Source organism: Protopterus annectens, chromosome 4.part1, assembly GCF_019279795.1.
Source record: "Protopterus annectens isolate FY-2018-M chromosome 4.part1, PAN1.0, whole genome shotgun sequence".
Classification (NCBI taxonomy): Eukaryota; Metazoa; Chordata; order Ceratodontiformes; family Protopteridae; genus Protopterus; species Protopterus annectens.
This window is the reverse complement of record NC_056734.1, coordinates 197,080,694-197,103,758: the sequence shown is the minus strand read 5'-3', so window position 1 is coordinate 197,103,758 and position 23,065 is coordinate 197,080,694. Positions and strand designations below refer to the sequence as shown.

General features: G+C 39.2%; 1 protein-coding gene across 1 annotated transcript in view; it reads right to left on the bottom strand.

Moving 5' to 3' along the window:
- Positions 1–23,065, bottom strand: part of ANKMY1 (ankyrin repeat and MYND domain containing 1) — a 1,970,922-nt gene that overhangs the window by 903,569 nt on the left and 1,044,288 nt on the right. Inside the window, exon 12 of the mRNA XM_044070101.1 lies at positions 12,882–13,013. Within this exon, the coding sequence (XP_043926036.1) occupies positions 12,882–13,013 (132 nt within the window). The remainder of the gene's footprint in view (positions 1–12,881; positions 13,014–23,065) is intronic.

The following is a 23,065-nucleotide window of genomic DNA, read 5'->3' as shown; positions in this document are numbered from 1 at the left end:
TGCGTGTTCGTGTATAAATCAAATCTCAGAGTGTATGTGTCAGCTACTTGAGCAGGGACACAAAGTACTGGTTGGACAGAGAGGATGCTGGAGGTCTTGGCTTGGCCACTCAGCTGAGATTTCAACTCTATAGCTGTGCCAGCGGGGAGGCTTATTGGGGATCTGGAGAAAGAGAGAGAAACCAGCCCCAGACTGACTGTGGTCTCTGTGTGCTCTTAAGGGAAATGCACTTTACTGTGTGTACTTGTCATCCTCCCAATGTATGTCCCACACTGGTGCTAGTGGTGAGGATTGTGGCTCCTTGATTACTGGGCCAGTGGTGGGGTATCACAATTGCGAACAGGGGGATGCTTGATGGCCATTGCAAATTGAGAACACACAAAATTAAAACAAATAAAAATGAATCAGATGGCAGTTAGCTACTTGTGTAAGCACACAGGTCAGTTTCAATGTGGCGTTACTAGGTAAGAAGGCTCAATATTAACCTGTATCGAATTGTCATTTATGATCTAGGCTTGGCAGTCTGCACAAATGTTCAATTCCCTTGGGACAAGAGCAAATTTTAAATGTATTTTGCCTTAAAAGGTACAGTACTGCAAACTGATAGCTACTGAAAGCATGGCTAGAGAACATAAATCTCTTTATTAAAATAAAAGATTGTAAATGTGATGCCAGTCCAGACCTCACAATGGTATGAGGTTGTGCTCCTGTCTTATGATGGATCAATGACCAAACATTGCACGCAACCCTGGATCCTACAACAATGTGAAAATCACACTGAATATCAGAAACATTTATAACACACAAAATATTGAAATTGAAATGAAATGAGCATTTATTTCAGTGAGACAAGCTCCTCTGCACCTCTCAAACCGCCTTATTTAAATACACTGATTCAATGGCCACACGGCACAAACAATTGACAATCACTGGAAGAACGACAGATTGTCACTGTTCTTTTAAAACAGTATCAGTGGCTAAAGGTAATGTAGTCAAATTGCAGCTGCAGTTCTGAAAGTAAAACCCAGCACAGACTTCAATCTGTTAATATCCAGTCCCACAAAATCCAATAAATATACTGTGTACCAAAAAGGAAGATAGCAACTGCAAAAATCACATTTAAAACAGAAATAGTCACTTTTACTGCACTTAAAAATATTTCTAGTGCAATAATGTACTCAAAGCTAGTATATTTGAGTAAACCACATACTTCCTTTTCCTCTCCAGGGTATATAACTTTCAAGATCCAGGTCTGAAAACTTCAAAAAAAAAAAAAAATCTGTGTGAAAGCCAAGTGAAGTATGTCATCCTATCATGCCTGTGCAGTCTGATTGTTGCACTTAGCTGTCCCAACATGTAGCAGCAGGCGGTGCACCATTTCAAGATTTGAATGGAAATATTCTTTATGGATCAACCTAGCCACAAAGGTAAAGTACAGTTGTATAAGTTGTACTTACCCATAATAGAAGACATTTGAATTCCTCACAGCTACAGTAGCCTATGAGAGTGGTATTTTGCCAAGGATTCAATAAATGGACAGCTTCCAAAAGCTCTGATCCCCTCCCACACAATCACTCTGCCTACAGGGCAAACCCTATTGGTGGGAACTACATAAGCAATCACAGTAACTAAAATCTTCAGGACTTTCTTGCCACTAAGGGAAGAGGGGAAATTCATCCTGCATTGTCAAGCATAACAATAATCAAAGTAACTCCTGTAAACAATATATGACATGGGAGGAGGAGGTTACAAATACTGTAGCAGTGAGGAATTTAAACATCTTTTATGGGTAAGTGCAACTTACACGACTGTACTATATTCATCATTCCCACTGCCGCAGAAGCCCATGGGTAAACAACCATAACTTAATTAACCCGTGAGGAGGAAGGGTATGAATCCAGGAGTCCATGAAGAGTGATCCTAGCCAAACTAGTCCTGGATGTAAACAAAGAAATCCAGTATGTTATTTTGTATATAGAAATATACAGGAGACCAAACAGTTTTTTCTAGACATGTTCTGCAGTCCACTGTTTTCCAGTATACCATCAAAGAAAACAAGGCTCTCAGTGGAAAAAAGTCTTTATACTGCCTGAATATGGTACACCATGATGGGTATAGCAAAGGCAATAACTGAGGGCAACTAAATGGAGTCATCTGATTGAAACTGTTGTCCTTTCTTAGTCCCTACTTAAGAAATAAACAGCCAATCGGCCTTTTTTAAATGACATGGTTTTGTCAAGATAGTACCTGAGCTCCTAATGCATATCCAGGATATTAGTAAATGTTTGCTCCATGGCTCTGAGGTTAGGATAGAACACATGGAGATTGGCAGCTTTATTCAACTCTGAAAACTTTGGGCCTGACTGAGGGATTACTTCTTACAGATATGGTATCCAAAATGCAGACCAAAATGAATTTATCCACCAAGACAGATAGCAACTTAGATACTGATTTTGCAGAATTCAGAGCAAATAAAAGAATAGTTTTCCATTAATAGAACCTTAAAAATGTCAGCAATGCAGGTTCAGATGGAAATGTGGGTAAGTTTTCCAGCGAAAAGTTAAGAACCCAGGAAAGAGAGACCTGTTTTCAAGGTAAACCCATGTAAAAATGTTTTACTTAGAAAATGCTAAGAAAAAGAAAGGATCTATGTACAGACAAATTAAAGTGACCTCTAAACATACTTCAGCAAAGGAATACAAAGGCCAGGGGCTATTAGCTCATGCAAATATTTGAGTAGCAGTAGTACAATCCCAGATAAGGCCCTGGATATCTGTTAAACAGCAACTAGAGAAATTTTGCAAATGTCAATATAAGATTTCTTAGTAGCAGGATTTACTATCTACTTTATTACCGGCTACACATCCTCAAATAAATAAGTAACTAAATAAATATATAAGAAGTGCCTACAGGGTATCACAATCTAGGCAGAAATTTTAAGAAGTCATAACTTGGGGTGTGTCAACTGCTCCTGTCTAGTGTGAATAGATCCAGATAGTGGGGAAACGTGGTAATTGCCCTTAGCCAATTCTATAAATAGGGAGAACCAAACTTACCAAGGACGAAAGTGGTTCACCATAAATATTTTCTAGGGTATTCTTCTGAACATTCAGAATTACCCTGGGCATCACTGGAAAGGGTGGAATACATAAGGTACATTCTCCAGCAAGAGAATAAAAATTGTATGTATTGTCTGTTTTGCAAAAGAGATTAACAGATGTAATTAAGGTGCTCCCCCAAACTGAATCAATACCTGGGGAAAAAAAATAATTCAAACTGTATACACGATTGTCTATCATGATTCAGTTTTGTCTGCCACTATGTTTTGCTCTGAAGAAAAGACATCTGCTTGGATGGTAGCCAGCTTAAACTGGGGGGTTAGCATGGGGCTGCCAAGTTTATTGATGTACCACAACGCTGTGGTGTTATACAACTACTAGAAACTTATATAGTTTGATTCATGTGAAAAAAGCATTGGCCTTGCACCTTTATCCACAAGGGGACTGTTCTCCCAGGAAACTCTGAGGTTCCATTGATTACAGATTGAATTGGAGGTTGAGAAAAGTAAGGGGAGACTTGAAAATGTTTTTATTAATAGCCTCCACTAGTGCAGTTCCATTATACAAAGGTTAACATTTATGAACTATTCTAAGGCAAACTTCCTACTACTAAGTAATAACCTGTCAAAATTTGAAGCCCCCCCCCAAAAAAAAAAAAAAAACGAGAACACAGCTACCTATGCAGAATTGTTCACAGAAACTCTGTGCAACTGTGTGAATAAACATCCCAGGTGAAAACTAAACAAAAGAAAAAAGTCACAGCCAATTTTAGTAATTTCTATGCCCAGCATGATAAAACACTCTCATCAATATAAACATACAATTAATAGGCCAAATTAAATATACTAAAGCCAGATTTGAGGTAAAGATGACCTCCAAAGCAAAAGCCCACCACAAGACTTTCTTTAGCTATGTCCAAGACCTCAAAGGCAGTACACAGCAGTGTGCAGAACTGACTGTAAATGGAGCCACCTACATGGAGCTGGAAGAAATAGAAAATCTGCAAGATGAGAAATCCAGCTCCAACTTTTACCCCCCCCCACCCCCACCCCCCCCCCCGAAGCTCTCCCTGAGATATACCAATAAAGCAAAATACCCTCAAATATCACAAGGAAGCAAACCCTAGATGGACACTCTAAGGCCAAAAACACTGCATCAATGGGCCCCAAAACATCCCAGGATGCCCCCTAAAAACCCTGAAAAAAAAAGCCTGAAACATAACCTATTAGGACTACTGGAGTCACTGTTTAACCATATTCTCCAGACAGGGACTGTATCACTTAATCGAATCTTACACCATAAAACCCCTCTTTGTCTAACACCTTTTAATCAAACTCTCAAACAAGCAAACAGACTTTTAACTGAAGTTTTTCCTAGGGCAAGCCAATGGTTAGCCACCATATGGAATTTGCCCTTTACCCCACTATAGTGCAATATCGGAGTTGGTATATTTAGTTGGGGGGGGTGGCGAAGCCCGCACCTGGGTAGGTTTTAAGTTTTCTGATTTTTGTCTGCGGTTGCTAGGATGGTCTACCATTGGTTTGCCCTAGGAAAAACTTTGATTAAAAGTCCATTCACTTATTTGAGAGTTCAACTAAAAGGTGTTCGATTATGTGAGATTCAATTAAGTGATATAGACCCCTCCAGACAGGCTTTGTGCCACATGAATGGAAAACTGCAATAGTCATCCCTCTGCACAAGGGTGGCTATCAATGGACCCTGGGAACTACAGACTCATAAGTCTGACTAGTCTCATATGCAAAGCCATAAAAAGAATTGCCCCATAATGCCCAAGTATTACACAAAAATCCTGTCAGAAACTATTAATAAATAAAATTAGTCTGACAAAAGGAATAGCACAAAAATAGCTACCATGTGGTCACAAGCATATATGCACTGTAAATGCAAAAGCACTACACTAAAATCCCTTCAGACAGCTGTATAAATAAAGCTGATTTGACATAAAAAGGCAGTTAAGTTGTCCCTTCATAAATATCCATGGTGCATGCCTCATAATACACAAGAACTGCACTAAAACACCATCAGATGTCCATATTAAATAAGGTCAGTTTGACAGAAAAAATGTCAGGTAAATTCTCTCCATGTGGACCCAAAAAATACATGCCCAGCAAATGAACAAGCAGTACATTAAAAACATGTCAGAAACCCATAATAGTATACATTTATCTGACAGAAAAATGGCAAGCAAGTGAACACAAGCAGTACAAATCATGTACATCCATAAGACCATAAATCCCAGAATTTGTTTGTCTTTCGGCTTTTCCCGGTTAGGGGTCGCCACAGTGGAACTCCAGTCCACTAATGATTGGCAGTAGATTTTTACATACTGGCTTGCCGGGCCTAACGCACAACCTTCAACGAAGGAGCGCCCATTCACGCATGTCGCCACACAGAAGACGCTCTAACTGAAAATCGAATGGGCAATGTCTAACTGTAAGGCGACAAAGCTACCGCAGCACCACCACCGCAGTACCAGAAATCCCAGAATAAATCCTAAAATTAATGTTTATCTAATAGAATACGTTTCAGCTAAGTTGTCATGTACATAAACAGTATATACCTGGTAATACCCAAGCTGTATATTGATGTCCAATCAGAATCTCACATAAGTACAAATTAAATTAAAAAAATGACAGGTAAGTTGTCACATTGTGTATACAAGTAGTACTTGCATCATAATGTCCAAATTGTACCCTAACAGCCTGTCAGAATCCTAAATAGGAAGAAATTAATTATCAAGAAAAATGTAAAGTAAGTTGTAAATCATGCGCACACACAGCATATATACTGTAATGACCAAATTGTAAAGTACCACCAGAATCCCATGGTGGTAAAAATTAATATGACAGAAAAAAATTGTAGGTAAGTTGTCATTGTGTTTGCAGAAGAAGCACATAGCAAGTAAATGCACCAACACTGCATTAATATCCTGCCCCTTCTAGTCATAAAACTGCTTTAATAGAAAAAATGGCAGGTAGGTTGCCACAGAGTGAACACAAGCATTCCATACACTGATGTTGTCCCTGCCCAAAGCCTACATCTAAGCTGAAAAACAAAATAATACTGGTATAATAAACAGTACATAATTTGTACAATAAGCCTCTGGTAAAAGCAGAGGCTACAAATAGCTATCCTAAACAGGAAACAAAGCTAAAATAAGAAATACCAAGTTTCTTAAATGGCCAGAATAGTAGAAAAGTAGAAACAGTAGAAATTAAAGCAGACAAAAAACAAAACACACACACATAAGTGTGTGTGTGTGTGTGTGTGTGTGTGTGTGTGTGTGTGTGTGTGTGTGTGTGTGTGTGTGTATATATATATATATAGATAAGATAGATAGATATAGATATCCTTATACACACACACACACACACACACACACACATATATATATATATATATATATATATAAACACTGGCTAATCTACAATGTATGTACTGTACCTGTGTACTATGTATGTATTCTACCTATGTTTCAAATTTCAGCTGTACACCACAAATCTATTAATTACCTTTATTTTTAAAATTAATATTTTTTTGTTTGTTCTCTCCACTGTAACTGTTTATGTGCCGCATACCACTGTAAAAACATGTCTCTTGTAATTTGTGTGTATACTGATCATGTCTAAATAACTAAATGTGTCTGTAATTTTTCTTTGTGGAGCTTTTCTCCCCGGGCCTCTGCTGAAAAAGGGCCTTTTCGGCTCAGTCAGACACCCCCGGTTAACAGGGAATGGGTACATCAACTTGTAGTGTTGTTTCATACCATACTTGCACTTAGGAAATGAAGCTTAAGAAGGAGTGTTCAACGTATTGGGGAATGGACGTGTTAATTTGCAGTTTCGCCTCATTGGAGCAAAGTATTGTATAAGTATAAGTAGCGCGCGCACGCGCGTGTGTGTGTGTGTGTGTGTGTGTGTGTGTGTGTGTGTGTGTGTGTGTGTGTGTAAAATATATACCAAATAAAAGCATTTCCTGTGTGGATGAGTTCCAAAAGGGGACTTATCTCTCAGAAAAAGAGTTGAAGAGCTGGTTGCTGTTCTTGTAGAGCCCCTGAGATGTTTCTTAATGAGTCAGCAAGAACATACTAAAGATTTTAGTCACTCTAGCTGCTTACATAGTTCACTCCAAAATGACTTAGCCTATAAACAGCCAGAGTAACTGTTTAGGAAGGGATTAGAGCTTTGGGAAGCTGGCTGGTTTCTGTATCCTTGAAAGGATATAGCCCTCACAGGTTACAGTGGGAATGATGAACATCACATGATAAAAATAAAATGACATACATCTTTGGAACTCATTGTGGTTGCATGGTGGTTAGTATTTCTGCTTCATGTTTCACAAATTGCAAAGTTTGCTTCTTGGGTCTGGCAAATGACTGACCACAGACTTGCACCACCTTACCTGAGAAACTGTGAATGTCAAAGCTAGGAACAATGATGTAAACCCTAGACATTCATTTTAAGACTCTACTCCTCTGTTTATCATGGGCCACCAACCTGATATTTACTGTACTGTACTGTACTGTGCTTTACTGTATACCTCTTACCATGACATGATGGTAAGAAGGAGGCTGGATATCCTATGTATCCAGGAGACAAAATGGAAGGGCAATGCAAGAAAGTCACTTAGCTTGGGATCGACAGTCTACTACTCAAAAGGATGACAGTCTAGAAGTGGTGTGGGAACTGTGGTGAGTGAGAGGCTTCAGAAGGCAGTGAGAGGATGTCATCAGAATTAGTGACAGTCTCATGGCAATCAGACTCCAGCTTAATGAAAGGGCAGTATTTATAATCAAAGTATATGCCCCACAGCAGAGTGCATTCAGAGAGCAGTTGCAGAACAATATGAATTGGTGCTGTTAATGGGTAAGCAGAATGCACATATCAGGACAGGCAGACAAGGATATGACAACTGCCTGAGTCCACATGGGTGGGGGTAACAGGAATACAGAAGGAGAGGCCATTCTAGACTTCTGTTTGGCCAATGGCTTGATAAAAGTCAACACATGGTTCAGAAAGAGAAAGCCACAAGATCACATACAAAAATGGCCAACATGCAGCTCAGGTAGACTTCCTTCTGGTAAGGAAGGGCACTAGGGTAGAATCAATGACTGCAAAGTCATCCCCAGTGAAACAGTCAGCTCACAGCATAAACCACTAGTTGTCACAATCAAGCTGTAAGCAGTGGTCAGAAAAGGCTCTAAGGTCAACAGAGACCAAACTGAAAACCTGGAAGCTCACTGCAGAGAAAGCACAACAGTTCAAGGAATTACTCAGGACTCTAGCATCTCAAGACGAGGAAAAAGGTGGAGTTGAAGAAGAATGGCAGCACCTCAAAACAGCATGTGTGAGGACTACAAAACAGACATGTGGCCGAGCCAGGTACAGATATAAGGTACATAAGGAAAGCTGGTAGTGGAATGCAGAAGTCCAGGAAGTCATCAAAAGAAAGAAGGAGTGCAGGAAAAAGTGGGAGATAGAAAAGACTGACCAGTCTAGGAAGGAATACTGGTTGGCTAACAAAGAAGCTAAGAAAGGAGTTGTAATAGCAAACAATGGGGCATTGGAGGCTTTCTACCAGCTTCTGAAAAGTGACTCAGTAGGTGGCACAAAGAAACTATATAAGGTTAAGGCAAAGACAGAAATATAAAAGAGATTGTCAGACCCCTTTCATACCAAACTCCTGTCACACTGCATGAAAGTTCTGCAGAAGGTAACTGATAATGCAGTGAGACAAATATTTGAGATGAAGCTAGAAATAAGGAAAGAGTCCAAATGGGCATTCCTGACTTGGAGAAAGTATATGACAAGGTCCCAAGAAAGTTGATTTGGGCAGTCCTGCTCACCAGTCCACGGGACATCAAAGGCAGATGGAAGGAGTACTTCCAGCAGCTTCTAAATGAATAAAACCCCACAGAAGCTGTACTACCCCAGACACAGCCCCTACAATGAGAGAAGAGGAAGAGCCTACCATGGAATAAGTAAGGACAGCACTAAGGAAAATGATGTCAGGGGAAAGCAGTAGGCTCAAATGAGGTCACAGCAGATATGATAAAGATGTTGGGTGAGTTAGGGAGAAATGGCTCCACAGGGTACTTATAGCAGAATGGAGAGAAAGGCATATCCCAGATTACTGAAGAATAAGCATACTAGTGCCAGTGTTTAAAAACAAAGGAGACATTCACAACTGTAGGAAGTACACAGGTATCAAACTCCTGTCACACTGCATGAAAGTTCTGCAGAAGGTAACTGATAATGCAGGGAGACAAATATTTGAGATGAAGCTAGAAATAAGGAAAAAGTCCAAATGGGCATTCCTGGCTTGGAGAAAGTATATGACAAGGTCCCAAGAAAGTTGATTTGGGCAGTCCTGCAGTGGTTCAAAGTCCCAGAAACATTGGCAGAATTAGTACAAGCTATGTACAAGAACTCAATGATTCAAGTACAAACAGTGTTCTGTCCCAAAGAAGGGTTCCCAGTGGGAATGGGTGTGCATCAGGCTTCAGCTCTGAGCCCATTGCTGATCATACTGGTGATGGACCACATTAGCAAATAGGTCGGAGGGGACAAACCATCAAAGTTGTTGTAAGCAGATCATGTTGCATTACAAGCAGACTGTGAGCAAAAACTTCAACAAAGGATAGGGGAATGGCAAGCAAACCTGAAGGCATGTGGGATGAAAGTGAGTACAGATAAGGCAGTTGTAACGGCAGCAAATGTGGGAAATCAGAAGAAGCTCTGAACTGAGATAGTAGGGAAAGTAGTGGAACAGATTAACAGCTTCAAGTATCTGGGAGGAGGAGTTCAGGAGAAGGGAAGTCTGAATGAGAAGGTCAAAGCTAGAATCAGAGGAGTGCAGCCAAGTGGCAGAGAGTGTCATGTGTACTTTATGACAGAAAAATGCCAAAGAATCTGAAAAGTTAAGGTGTACAAAACAGTGGTGCGACTAGTACTACTGTACTGTATAGAAGCCTGGGCAATAAAGGCAGAGCAGCTATAGAAGCTAAAGATAATGGAGATGAAGTGCTTGAGATGGGTGGTAGGATGCATACTGTGGGACAGATGAAAAAATAAGGACATAAGAGCAGAAGCCAAAGAAGCTCCAGTTGTAGAAAAGGTCAAAGAGAACATTTTATGGTGGTTTGAGCACGTGCAGAAAAGTAGAAGACAATCTGGCAAAGAAGATTTGGGATAGTCAGGAAGAAGGCAAGACAAATGAGGGCATCCAGCACAGAGGTGGATGGATTGTGTGAGAGAAGACCTGCAACAGTCAGGCATGAGCATCACAGAAGGTGGGAGACTGGTATTGAATAGACAGAGAGATAGTGACAGCTGACAAGAAACAATGACCCCATGAAGAAAATGAAAAAAGGGGGTTGATGATAATGATGACATCTTCTCTCATGCCCAAAAATGAAGCATTTGTGTTTAGCATCTCTTTCATTCAAGAGGACTTTAGGAACCTATGAGGTAGGATTTCCCTGTTCCACCTACAATTGCTGATGTTGCACTGATTACCCAGATACTGGTACAGGTCTCTACTCAGAAAGTCTGGCATTTATTAAAAAGGGAAGGACCCCCCAAAGCAAACCCACAGTTTTACCCTTGACACTGAAAATTAAAATGGCAGTTTACAACCAGACAAAATAGCTCACAGAATACATATAGCCATAGAGCAAGTTATGCAACTATTTACAATGATTACCATGTGGTACTACTCTTATGTGAAACTGGATAAAATAATTTAAGCTCCAAGTGTAGTACCTAGAGGTATTCTTTTAGGTAATGATGTAAATAGCTGGCCTGGCTTTTCCTGAGACTGGACATATTGTGCTTCCTTGGTTAAACACAATGCAGTACTACAAGACTTTCTGCCACAGCATCAAGCAGCTTACAAGACATTTCTCATGGATGTGAATACGTTAGCAAACAAACATTTACCGCAAAAGTTTACCTGAATGTTACTGTCAGGTGAAGTGTAAATTGTTTATACCATTTTGAATTAGAAGCAGAACTAGAATTGGTCAACAGTTAACAAGGAATGTTCTCCTAAATGATTTTGGGCCATTTAAAGAAAAGTAAACTGTTTGGCCACCATCATTCCTGTGTGATCAGATTCACCCTTGCAACCCCCAAAACATGTAACACCTTTTAATATATTCCATGAAAGAAGGTTCCTCTGGGGAATGAAGGGCAGAAGGGCTCCATTTGTTCCATGACAGGAAAAATCTGAAGAGACAAAGGTTCACATTCTACATTCCAAGAATCTCACATAAAAATAACACCTAGATTAGATGATAATGGACAACTGGTAGATAACAGAATTACTGGCGGGAGGAGGACAATAATAATTGTATGTTTTGTCTTTCTCTGTTCCCCTGACCTCATGGTTAGAAAAAGGAGAATAAACAGAACAGTAGCAAGGATAGGGATCAAGAAAGTATTTCAGTTTAAAAACAAACACAAAAAATGACTGAATATGTGTGCTGAGGTGTACCGTCTGTCTAATAATAAACTGAATCTAACATAAAGAAAGCCAGAATAATAAAACTTTAACTAAGCCTCCTGGTTTTAGCAAATGCAAGACACTAAACCATCTTGTCCTTTACATCTGACAGATGAAAATAAAATAAAACTGGATAAAGGAAATGCTTAATCACCAAATTATAGCACTTATTGCTGTTATACTGTCTACTGTTAGGAAAATAAGTTAGTCTGTTCAACAGATAAATGCAGAGGTACCAGCAGTGTAATAAATACTCTGTAAAATAATTTAATGTTAAAAAATATTTAAGTTTTCAGTAAAGCAATGAATTTATGTTTTTAAAAGCAGCAGTAAAGTCAGAGGTAATAAAGTCAATTTATTTTTTTTCATAACATAGTAACACACTGCACAAACAAACATCAGTTCAGACAGCCCATTAAATGTCCAATGGTTATTTATTGAAATCATGAACAGCTTAAGTAGAAGTGCTTCCTGTCTTTGAACATTATGTGGCTGTGTATTATATGAAGGCTGGTACTTTCAGTCACCTGAATCAGGATCAGACTATAATAAACACATAAGTATTGGTGATGCAAATAAATTCATAGCTACATTAATATAATTGCCACAGATATGAACTTTGAGTTCAGCAAGGGTCCTATTAAACCACCACCCTGCAATGTACAAATAACAGATCCAGTACTATGGTGAGCTTATTTTCACAGTATCCCTGGGGAGCAAGAAGGGTGTTGAGAATGACAACAACCATTTCCTTTAAATATTAGGTTGTACTGGATCATGGTTTTTGTATTAAATTGAAATAAGTGGATTTCAGGGATTACACCACTATTTTTAACATATTCATGTGCTTCTGCTTATCATGATCATTTAAATTCTGTAAAAAAATAATACGTCAGATACTAGATACATGAGCAAATACTATCTTTAACTAAAAAGATGGTCAAGTCAAGTAAAGCTTTCCTACAATATCTAGGCAACTGTATTCATACTGAACCTACTTCTGTTTCACCTTGTTCAGATTTTTTCCACAGTACTTGGTAATCATGTTTTTGAAATATCTAGTATTCTTGTATTGTGGTGTTATTATACATACAGGATGCCACCATGTATATTAGAATACATGTAATATAATACTGTAGTTAATGTGCAGAGATTTAAACAAGGAGACCAATGTATAATTCTTACCACCTCCATTGTTCATTGTCTGCAATCTCTAGCAAGTCATATATGCACCTCTTTCATCTTTAATGGAATTGACTTGAACTAAAATGAAAGTAAAACATCTGACATTTTTACCAGTGCAATCCGGGCTTGCAAGGTTCTTCTGAGTTCATAAGCAGTGTTAACAGCACAACACAATGAACTTCCCACTCCCTTGGTTAGTTGCAGATTTGGGTCAGCTTTGCTCTTCAGAAGTTCATCTATGGCCTTAAATGGAGAGGGAAACAGTGATGTCAAAAAACTAGTAAACATTAACATTGTTACTTCACAGCATATTCAGAATACTGTGCCTTAAATTCCTTCATATTTCTATTTTTTTAAATAGGAATAAACTCACAAAAAATACTCTTTCAAATGATCAAATAAATATATTTTGGAAAATATTATGTCTTAATTGACAATTTAACGTTTCGAAACCCACCAACTCAGTCTCCATAAACTACATCTACAACTCATTTAGATCTTTCATAAACTCAAACCTAGACATTAAATTATGGTGGGAACTCTTAATTCCTTTCAAAACAACTAAAAACTTTCCCAACAAATTACATGAAAACATTATAAATAATTGGGAACTAAAAAATTTTACTTGTTGGCAAGATTGTATTAGGAACTCATCAGTCTTAAACATACAACAAATAATAAACACCTTTGATATTCCAAATTCAGATTGGCTTATACTTCAAAGCATTTTATTTCATGCTCAAGAGTTATGCAGAATAATCAATAATTCCTCCTTTAGTTCTGAACCAAAATTAATTTCCATTATCCAAGAAATGGTTTAAGCTCTATAAAAACTTAATAATTTACAAAGTTAATCCAAAACAAAACTTCTGGAACTTTATTACTAAAGGTCATCAGATTAACTTCTCGTCTGAAAACAAAATTAATTTATTGTATTCTATTAAATTAACTTCCAATCTACAAGCTTGGAAGATTTTTTCATGGAAATTCTTACACAGGGTGGTTTACATCCCCAATAGGATAGCTAAAATGGACTCTTCTAAACAATTGTTTTGTTGGAGATGTTCTCAGAACTGTAATGCTGATTGGATTCATATATTTTTGAGTGTATCAAAATTAAAAAAATTCTGGGAGGAGACTTGAAATTTCCTTCAAGCTATTTTTTCAGATTCCTTCATACTAACTAAATCCATGATTTTTCTGAATGTAACTGAAACAAATGTTATGAGCAAAAATAATTTGTATCTACTATTGACTATACTAGCAATTGCTAAAAAATGTATTACAAGAAAATGGAAAACTTCATCTGAACCCAACTTTCAAGAATTTATGACTCTACTAGAAGAAACAATACATATGGAAACAAAGGTAAAAGAAACAAGAATCCTCCCTAATAAATGGATCAACAATCCTTGGAAGAAAGTTTTTTTTCTCATTGAGACTTTAAAGATCTCCACGTCTTCTTAGTATTTGGAGAAATTACACTGACTTTTTTTTGTTATGTGTAACTACCTCTCTTTAACACTAAGTTATTCTCATTTTTTTCCATATAGGCCATAGGTACATATTGTATATAGTTTGTCTTTGTTTCATTTGTATTCTAGTAAAAATTATGTTTTGTCTTTTTGAAAATCAATAAAATATTTGGAAAAAAAAGAATACTGTGCCTTCATATAAGATTAAGATTTCTGAAACTTGGAAATTTGAAAATGATGTGCTTCGAAACATTGCTCAGTAATAATACAAATGTTATGAGACAGCTACTAGAAACAATGGTAAAGCTATTCAAATTTGAATTCTGGACCATCTGCTATTTCTAAGTCAGTGAAAAAAGTTATCAGCTAGGTATGACCATAAAGAAGTTGTGTGAGTGAGTGTGTGTGTGTGTGTGTGTGCGCGCATACTCCTGTGCACGTGCATGTCACAGCATTTATGTATGTATGTATTTAAGTATGCATGTTCATTATGTAGGCCTGTATTTACTTCCAGCACTACATTGTTTGGAGACTACCCTTTGTTACCAAAAAAAAAAACAAAATCACAGCGAAAGCCTTCCAAGATGGTTGCACATTGACTAACAACTTAAATCTAGCTCTCCCAGTGTAAAAAGAAAAACTTATCAGAGAAAGCCAGAATGGCAGGGCTCTGAATTGGTAGTGATTGGCTCCCAGCCAGAAGCGAAGGAGACTCCTGGAGTGCTTGTCCATCTTGATGTGGTTATACGCATCCCGGAGGTCTAACGAGCACATCCACACACCCTCCCGCAAAAAGGGAAGGTTGGATTGAATCATGACCATGAGGAACTTGGTCTGGACTACTAATTTGTTTAGCTGGCTGAGATCCAAAATGGGCCTCCAGTCCCCGGTCTTCTTTGGCACCAAAAAGAATCTTGAGTAGAACCCTGAGCCGCACTAGTCTGGGGGGACCTGTTGGATGACTCGTTTTTGACATAGCTTTCGTATCTCAGAAGCTGCCTCCTCCCTTTGACTGGGTGGAACATCGGGAAGGGATTTTGGAGGTCTTGGATAAAATATTAGGGGAATGTGACAGCCTCTGGTAATGATTCTCTGCACCCACCAATCATTTGTAATAGAGAGCCAGGCAGCTTGGTGCAGAGAGAAATGCACCCCGACTGCTTCCAGAGGAAAGCAATCGAGCAGTGCTTCAGGAGCTCTGATACGGTCTTCCCGAGAAGGAATCTCTGGAGTCCTGATTCCAGGGACCCCCTCTGCCCTGAAAGGGGTGTCGCTGAGTGTAGAAAAGATAAAAAAAAATTAACAAACGAACAGGAAAAATCCACAAAAACTTGTAAAAGTTAAAAAAATATAACACTTAGCTGGAGAGCTCGGTGAAATGCTACTATATGGCTGCCCAGCAAACGAGATCTGAGGTAACTGAGTGAAGGGCATTATGGGTAGCAGCTTAGCTCGAGAGTTTTTGGTGCATGCAAGCTTGGTATAAGGCCGACTCGGTTCCGAGGGCTCGGAACCGAACCCATCAGTGATGAATAGGAAGAAGATTAACAACTTCAGATGAGATGTTTTAAAAAATAATATAATTAGAGGACAGAGCGCACAGGGAAAATCTGAGATGTTTCTGTTGTACCAGAGAAGCTGGAAGGAACAGACTGTATTAATTTTATGAAGACACAAATAAGAAACTGGACTGGTATTCCACACCAGGAATTGTTAATTGAAAGGGCACACTGTGTGTATGCATCAAACCTGGCTATGAGAAAGCAACCTAGACCTTTAATAGTAAAGATGCAATCTTACTAGCAGAAGGAGTTGCTTCTGACAAAACTGTGGCAGAAGGGCAAAGTACTAAAAGTGGAAGACAGCAGAGAATTTGTAGAGAATGACTACTAATTGTACACCAGACAGAACAGGAGTAAATTTATTCCATTATCTAGGGAATGTCAAAAAGCAGGTGTGAGATTCAAACTACTGTAACCAGTTATCTTCAAATTATTTTCTCTGGATGCACAAAATCATTTTTGATGAAGTACATGCTAAGGAGGAAAGACAAAAGTTTGTTCAACAAAAATGATCTGTGAAAAAGAAGGGGATTCTGTTTCTTGTTCTTCTGGTAATAAAGACCACAAAGAGACTGTGCCAGTGAAAATTTTCCAATGTTTCAATGGAAAATGCTTGAGAGAACGAAAAAAGCACAAGAGTCAACTAGAAGAATCAAGACTACGTTGGAAATAAAATGGAGACAGGATTTGGGAGATGGAGATGAACAAAAATAAAACCAGTAACTTGGAAATTGACAAATGTGGGATTACAAAACAATAATTATATAATATATAATTATATTTGTAAAACATGACAAAACAAGAAATCTGGAAATACTGGACTTTCTTGGACTTTGTTAAACTTGCAGGGGACTCTAAAGCATATGTCCTACTTCATGTCATTAGTGTTTGGAGAATAAAACCAGTAACTTGGAAATTGGCAAATGTGGAATTACAAAGCAATAATTGTATTAGTAAAACATGACAGAACAAGAAAATCTGGAAATATTGGACTTTTGTGCTGTTTGTTAAACTTGTAGGGGACTCTAAAGCATATGCCCTATGCCATATCACTAATGTTCACAAACATACTCAGGAGAGGGGAAGAGGAGGGAGAAAGTTAACTGTAAGTAAACATTTTTTCTTAACATTACTATTTTAATAGTACAGGATTTCCTTTGCATGCTATAGAATAACATTTTCCTAGTTATTTTTAAGTGTGATGGGGATACTAATATAAATAAGTGTTCTTGTTTTTTTTCCCTTTTTTTCCTTTCTCCCTTTTTCTCTCTTTCTACTTGTTCAGTTTTAAGAAATGTAGGCACTGCAACATAACAAAAAATAATAATAATAAGAAAAATCTGGTTAAAAGAGCATGACAAAAGAAAAATTAGTATGCTTTTCTCATTCTTGCATAGAGGAATGACTGGGTTAGGGCCATTAGCACAATCTAGTAACAAGTTTTAACAGAAAATAAGTAAATGAAAAAGAATACTAAATATTATAAGGCTTTATCCTAGTAAACAAATGCATGCGTGGCAGTTTTGTGTCTGGTTCTTATGTCTCTAGCAGACAATCTGATAAAGAGAAACGGCTTGGAGAAAATGTCTTATGAAAGCATTCAAGTGTTTTCCCAGCTGAGAGAGCTATAAAGATAAGACAAAGCCAGACAGCACTTAGTAGAAGCACAGTTTGTACCATGTGTCTTACCACAAATAACCTTTCTTTTAAATTATCCCGAATCTGTTATGTGTGGCTTTCAGTTTGTTCCTATTAGGAGGGAAAAACTTCAACATTTGAAGATGTACAGTTTTGTTTGCTATTATTAAATTAATAGGTTTTAGAAGGGTATTGGGGTGGGTTTGCTTTTCTTTATTTGAGGGCTTTCAATAAAACAAAAAGTTCTGTTAAGATGTGACCAAGGCTCAAACGGATATGACAAGAAACAGCTGTATAAAAGATCAACCTGCCAAACAGTATATGCATGTAATGCAAAACCTGGAAGTAGACATTTAACAAAAAAAACTGTTATACATAAAATGTGGGAATAGTAACTAAGACAATGATGCTTTCTGTAATGTCTTTAAATGTTAATGGTCTCAAAGATAAATCCAAAAAAGAAAGAGTAGTAAACAATATTAAAAAATGTAGAGTACAAACAGCTATATTACAGGAGACACACTTGGAAAGAATTAAACATGAGAATTTGATAAAGAAAAGTTTTCAGGATGGTTATTCAGCAGAACGCCTAGGGCAAAGGAAAATATTAGTACTTATATTAATTGCAAGAGGAACTCCAATAGTGCTAGAAGAGAATAAAAAAAGATTATAATGGTAGATTTGTAGTACTAAAGGGCTACTAGCAAGGGAGGAGGATTACATTGACATGTATTTATATTCCACCAAAAACTGTTATAATAGAGCTTAAGACAATTCTGGAGAAATAATCAGCTTTCAGCAAGGAATATTACTTGGAGGTTGGGACTGGAATTTATTTTGCAACAGTGAAGATATGTCTGGGGGGCCCAGAAGGGAAATATAACAAAGGAGGATAGATTTTTGAAGACATTTATGAAAATATTTGTCATGAAAGATGTGAATTCAGTACTAGGAGTTCAGAGTGAATTTAAATATTGTTCCCATAGATATAATGGGCTAGGCTAGACAGAATTTACATTTCACAGGATCATGTGCATGTAAATGAAGGTCTTGATGCGCACCCAATAACTATTTCAGATCACGCACCAAGAATGACTAAAATAAAAACACAGAGTAATGAAATGAAAGTGAGACGCTGGTGCTTTCCCACCTATCTGTTGAAAAGAGATAAAATTAAGGAATTGATAGTGAAAATTATTCAGGAACAATTACTTCTGAAAATATAGCTAGAGATTGGGATAAAATTACAGTGGAGTTTAAAAATGGGGTGAAAATAAAAGCCATTGAGATATGGTTAAGAAGTAGCAAGAATTATTTAGAGGTACTGACAAATGTTAAAGTATTGCAAAATAAGGGGAAATCCCACATAACCAAAAGAAGAGCAAATGCAGAATGCTAAACAGAAATTTAAGGATTTCCTTGATAATATGCATGAGTTTAGAAAGATTGCTTTTAAGCAACTGTTTTTAATAATAATTCAAGAGCACAAAAACTTTTAGAGCAACAACTCAGGCAATAGAAAGTAGAAAGGGCTGTCACCAAGCTTAGGGAGCCTATACTAAGGAAGATAATAAGAAGTTATGTACTCACCATAACATTCCATGTGAGTTGTTCCATCTCACTTTCATTCTTTACTGATGGGTTCGGAGTTGATCCATCGGCTCCGACATGGCTGTTAGCAAAGCTCAAGGTTTACCAGTAGCTAGAGACCAAACCCCTTATCCCATGATGCACTGTTGGAATTACCTCAGATCTTGTTTGCTGCGTGTATCATATCCCTGTGAGAGAACTACTCTCCCAAGAGAGAAAAGGATTGAATAACCAGGATGAGATCAGCCTCTAGGTCAACTATCAGCCAGGTAGGGGATGGAGGGAGGGACATAAGAATGAAGGCGAGATGGAACAACTCACATGGAACGTTATGGTGAGTACATAACTTCTTAATGTGAAGTTGTTCAATCTCGCCGTTCACTCTTTACTGATGGGTAGCATCCCTAGCACCCTGAATATCGGGTGGCTCATGGGAGTATATTCTTCAGGACTGTAGACCCAAAGGAAGCCCTGTCCCTGGAGGCCTTATCAACTTTGTAATCAGTGATAAAGGTATGAGGTTTAGACCAAGTGGCTGCAGCACAAATGTTATCAAGGGGTAATTTGGCTTGAAATGCAGAAGATGTAGAAACTGCTCTGGTAGAATGAGCTTTAATCTTGTGCAGTAAGGGCATATTTGCAGCTGAATAAACAAAAGTGATACCCTTTTCTGGCTTCAGAGAAAGACACAAAGAGCTGGTCTGATTTATTAACATCATTTGCTCTGTCCAAATAATATCTGAGCTGTCTGTGAACGTCATGTTTGTGCAGCATGTACTCTAATTTGTTGGAATGGTTAGGGAAGAAGACTGGCAACTCAATGACTTGGTTGATATTGGATTCAGAACAAACTTTGGGCAAAAAGAGGGGTTTATCCTAAGAGATACTCTATCATCATGAAAAATCAAAAAAGGAGGGTTCATACATAAGGCCTGAAGTTCTGACACTCTGCGGGCAGACGTAATAGCCACCAGAAATATGTTTTTTCATGATAAAAATTTGAGATCACAAGATGATGCTGGTTCAAATGGGGGAAGAATTCCAAGGAGAATAAGGAGTTTTCACTGGAGGCGTCATGTGGAAGGTCCCTTTGAGAAAGGCCTTGGACAACTTGTGGAACATAATGTTTAGCCTGTCCACTTCGCGATGAAAGTTAGATATAGCAGCCAGCTGGACCCAAACTGTAGCACCTGCAGCTCCTTCATTAAAAATAATATTCAAGAATTCTAAAATGGATGGCAAGGGGGCTTGATAAGGATCAATGTTCTGCTTAGAAGCCCATATGGAAAATCTCTTCCACTTACTAAGATATAGTCTCCTGGTGGAAGGCTTATGAGGCGACAAGAGGATCTGTCTTGTCTCATCAGACAGATCATGAAGCCTGGCTATGATGGGAACTGGAGCAGCCAAGCTGTGAGCTTCAGTGACTGCAATGAGGGATGGAGGTCCCCTGATGGATGTGTCAGAAAGTCTGGAACTGGGTCCAGAATCCACGGATCCTCCAATAGATGATGATGAAGGAATGGGAACCAAATCTGCCGAGGCCAATGTGGGGCTATGAGGATGATAGTCCTTCCCAGCAACATTGCTTTCTGTAGAAGTCTGGGTATAACAGGGATTGGAGGGAATGCATAGAGGAGACCCGGGGCCAATTGTGTACGAGTGTGTCTCTCGGGGGTTGTCCCAGAGGGGGAATCAGGGTAAAGTGGCTTCTGCATTTTGTGCTGACGTGACTGGCAAAAAGATCGCAGCAAGGCTGGCCCCATTTGTGGAAAATCCTGTCCGCAATCTCTTGTTTGAGGAACCACTCATGTGGCAACAGAATTGCCCTGCTCAGTTTGTCTGCTATCATGTTGGATCTCCCCGGGATGTGCGTTGCCAACAGAAAGCACTGGGACGAGACAGCCCACTCCCAAACTCTGAGGGCTTCTCAGCAAAGGGGTAAGACTTGGTCCCGGCTTGCTTGTTCAAATACCAGACTACCGACATGTTGTCTGTCTGAACTGCAATCATCCCTAGAGGAAGAGAGTCCTGAAAGTACTGCAACGCCAGAAGTACTGCTCTCATCTCAAGGACACTGATATGCAGGTGAGATTCTTGATCTGTCCATGTGCCTTGGGTGGTCATTCCCTGAAAATGCCCCCTACTCTATCAGGGAAGCGTCCATGGTCACAGTAGCTACTGGAGGGGGTAGAATAAAGAGATGTCCTATGGTTACATGAAGAGACGTCAACCACCACTGGAGATCTCTCTTGCAAGAGTTTGTAATCAAGATCATATGACTCATTGGAAGTTCCTGATAGGACCATTGGGTGAACAGCAGCCATCGAAGTATCCGCATATGCATCCTTGCTAAAGTTATGGCCAAGATCGCTGCAGCCATCAAACCTAAAACTTTTAAGACTTCTGCGGCTGGTGCTCTGTCCTTTGACACTAGTGATTTGACATGCTGGCAAAGGAGAAAAACCCTCTCGGTTGGTAGTCGTAGAGTGGTGGTTGAAGTGTCTAACTCTGCCCCTATAAAGACAATATGCTGCGATGGCGACAAGGCAGATTTTTCTGAGATGATTGTAATGCCTAAGTGATGGCAGAGTGTCAGAGTGTATTCTCTTGCTTGATTAAGTTGATGCCTGGTGGTAGAGGTAAGGAGCCAATCATCTAGGTATGGAAACACCTGGAATCCTAGACGCCTTAAATGAACCGTGACCACTGCCATGCATTTGGTGAACACTCTGGGGGCTGTAGTGAGACCAAAGGGCAGAGCTTGAAACTGATAATAATTGGCTCCCAGCCGGAAACACAAATGATCTCTGGATGGCCTGGCCATTTTTATGTGGTAGTACGCATCCTTGAGATCTATTGAGCACATCCAATTGTCTTTCCCTAAAAAGGGAAGTATCGACTGAAGCTTGATCATCCGGAACTTTTCTTTCTTTACAAATTGGTTGAGTCTGTTGAGGTCCAAAATAGGTCTCCAGTCCCCTGTCTTCTTTGGAACCAAAAAGAATCTTGAGTAAGTTCCGAATCCTACTTGGTCTGCTGGAACTGGCTGGATGACTCTTTTTTTCTAGCAACTTGCAGACCTCTATAGTTGTTTGTTCCCTGTAACTGGGTGGAATGTCCGGGATTTTTCTTGGGGGCGTAGGTTGGGTGAAGAATGGTATGAAATATCCTCTAGAAATAATGCTTTGTACCCAGCTATCATTTGTTATATCTTGCCAGGCATCTGGGTATAAAGACAAGTGACCCCCGACTGCCTCCAGAGCAGGACAGTCAGGTCTCCCTTCAGGAGCGCTGATAGGGTTAACAAAAGAAGAGATCTCTGTCACCCTGGTGTTGCGGACCCCCGCTGTCGTGAGGGTGGCGTCTTCCATTGTTACCCCCTCCTCTGCCCCTAGAGGAGGGTTGACCACGTGTGTCCTGAAGGGCTCCTTGGGCTTTTCGTAACCACATTTTCCCTCCCCATTGGCCTTTGGGGTAAGGCCGAGTAGGGTTGGAGAAACGGACTCCGATGGCTGACAGAGTCTTTCCCTTCTGCTCACACCTGGTAAAGGTTTCCTTCACTTTGGGCCCAAAGAGAGATGAGCCATCAAACGGGGTGTTGACAAATGAAGACTTAAAGGGCTCTGCGAAGGAACACAAGCGCATCCAGGAATGTCATCTTAGCGCAACTCCTATACCCGCTGCTCTACTCATCCCATCAGCTGCATATGATATGAGATGCATGAATGACTTCATGATGGAGTTTAGGGTAGCGAGCTGGACGGCAACTTTGTCTGAAGCCCCTGCAGCTACAGTACCCTGAAGAGTATCTCCCAACTCCTTAAAGAGATCTCTTTGCAGTCTGGTAAAGTGGGTCAAATAGTTCAGGGATCAGAGTGTAAAAGTCACTGAACTAAACATGCGTTTCCCATAACGATCCAAGATCCTGGATTCTCTGTTAGGAGGATGGATCGTCGAGGAAGTCTCAGACATTTCCTTCTTGGTGGCCACCACCATGGCATCAACAGGGACTCGCTTGGACAAAAAA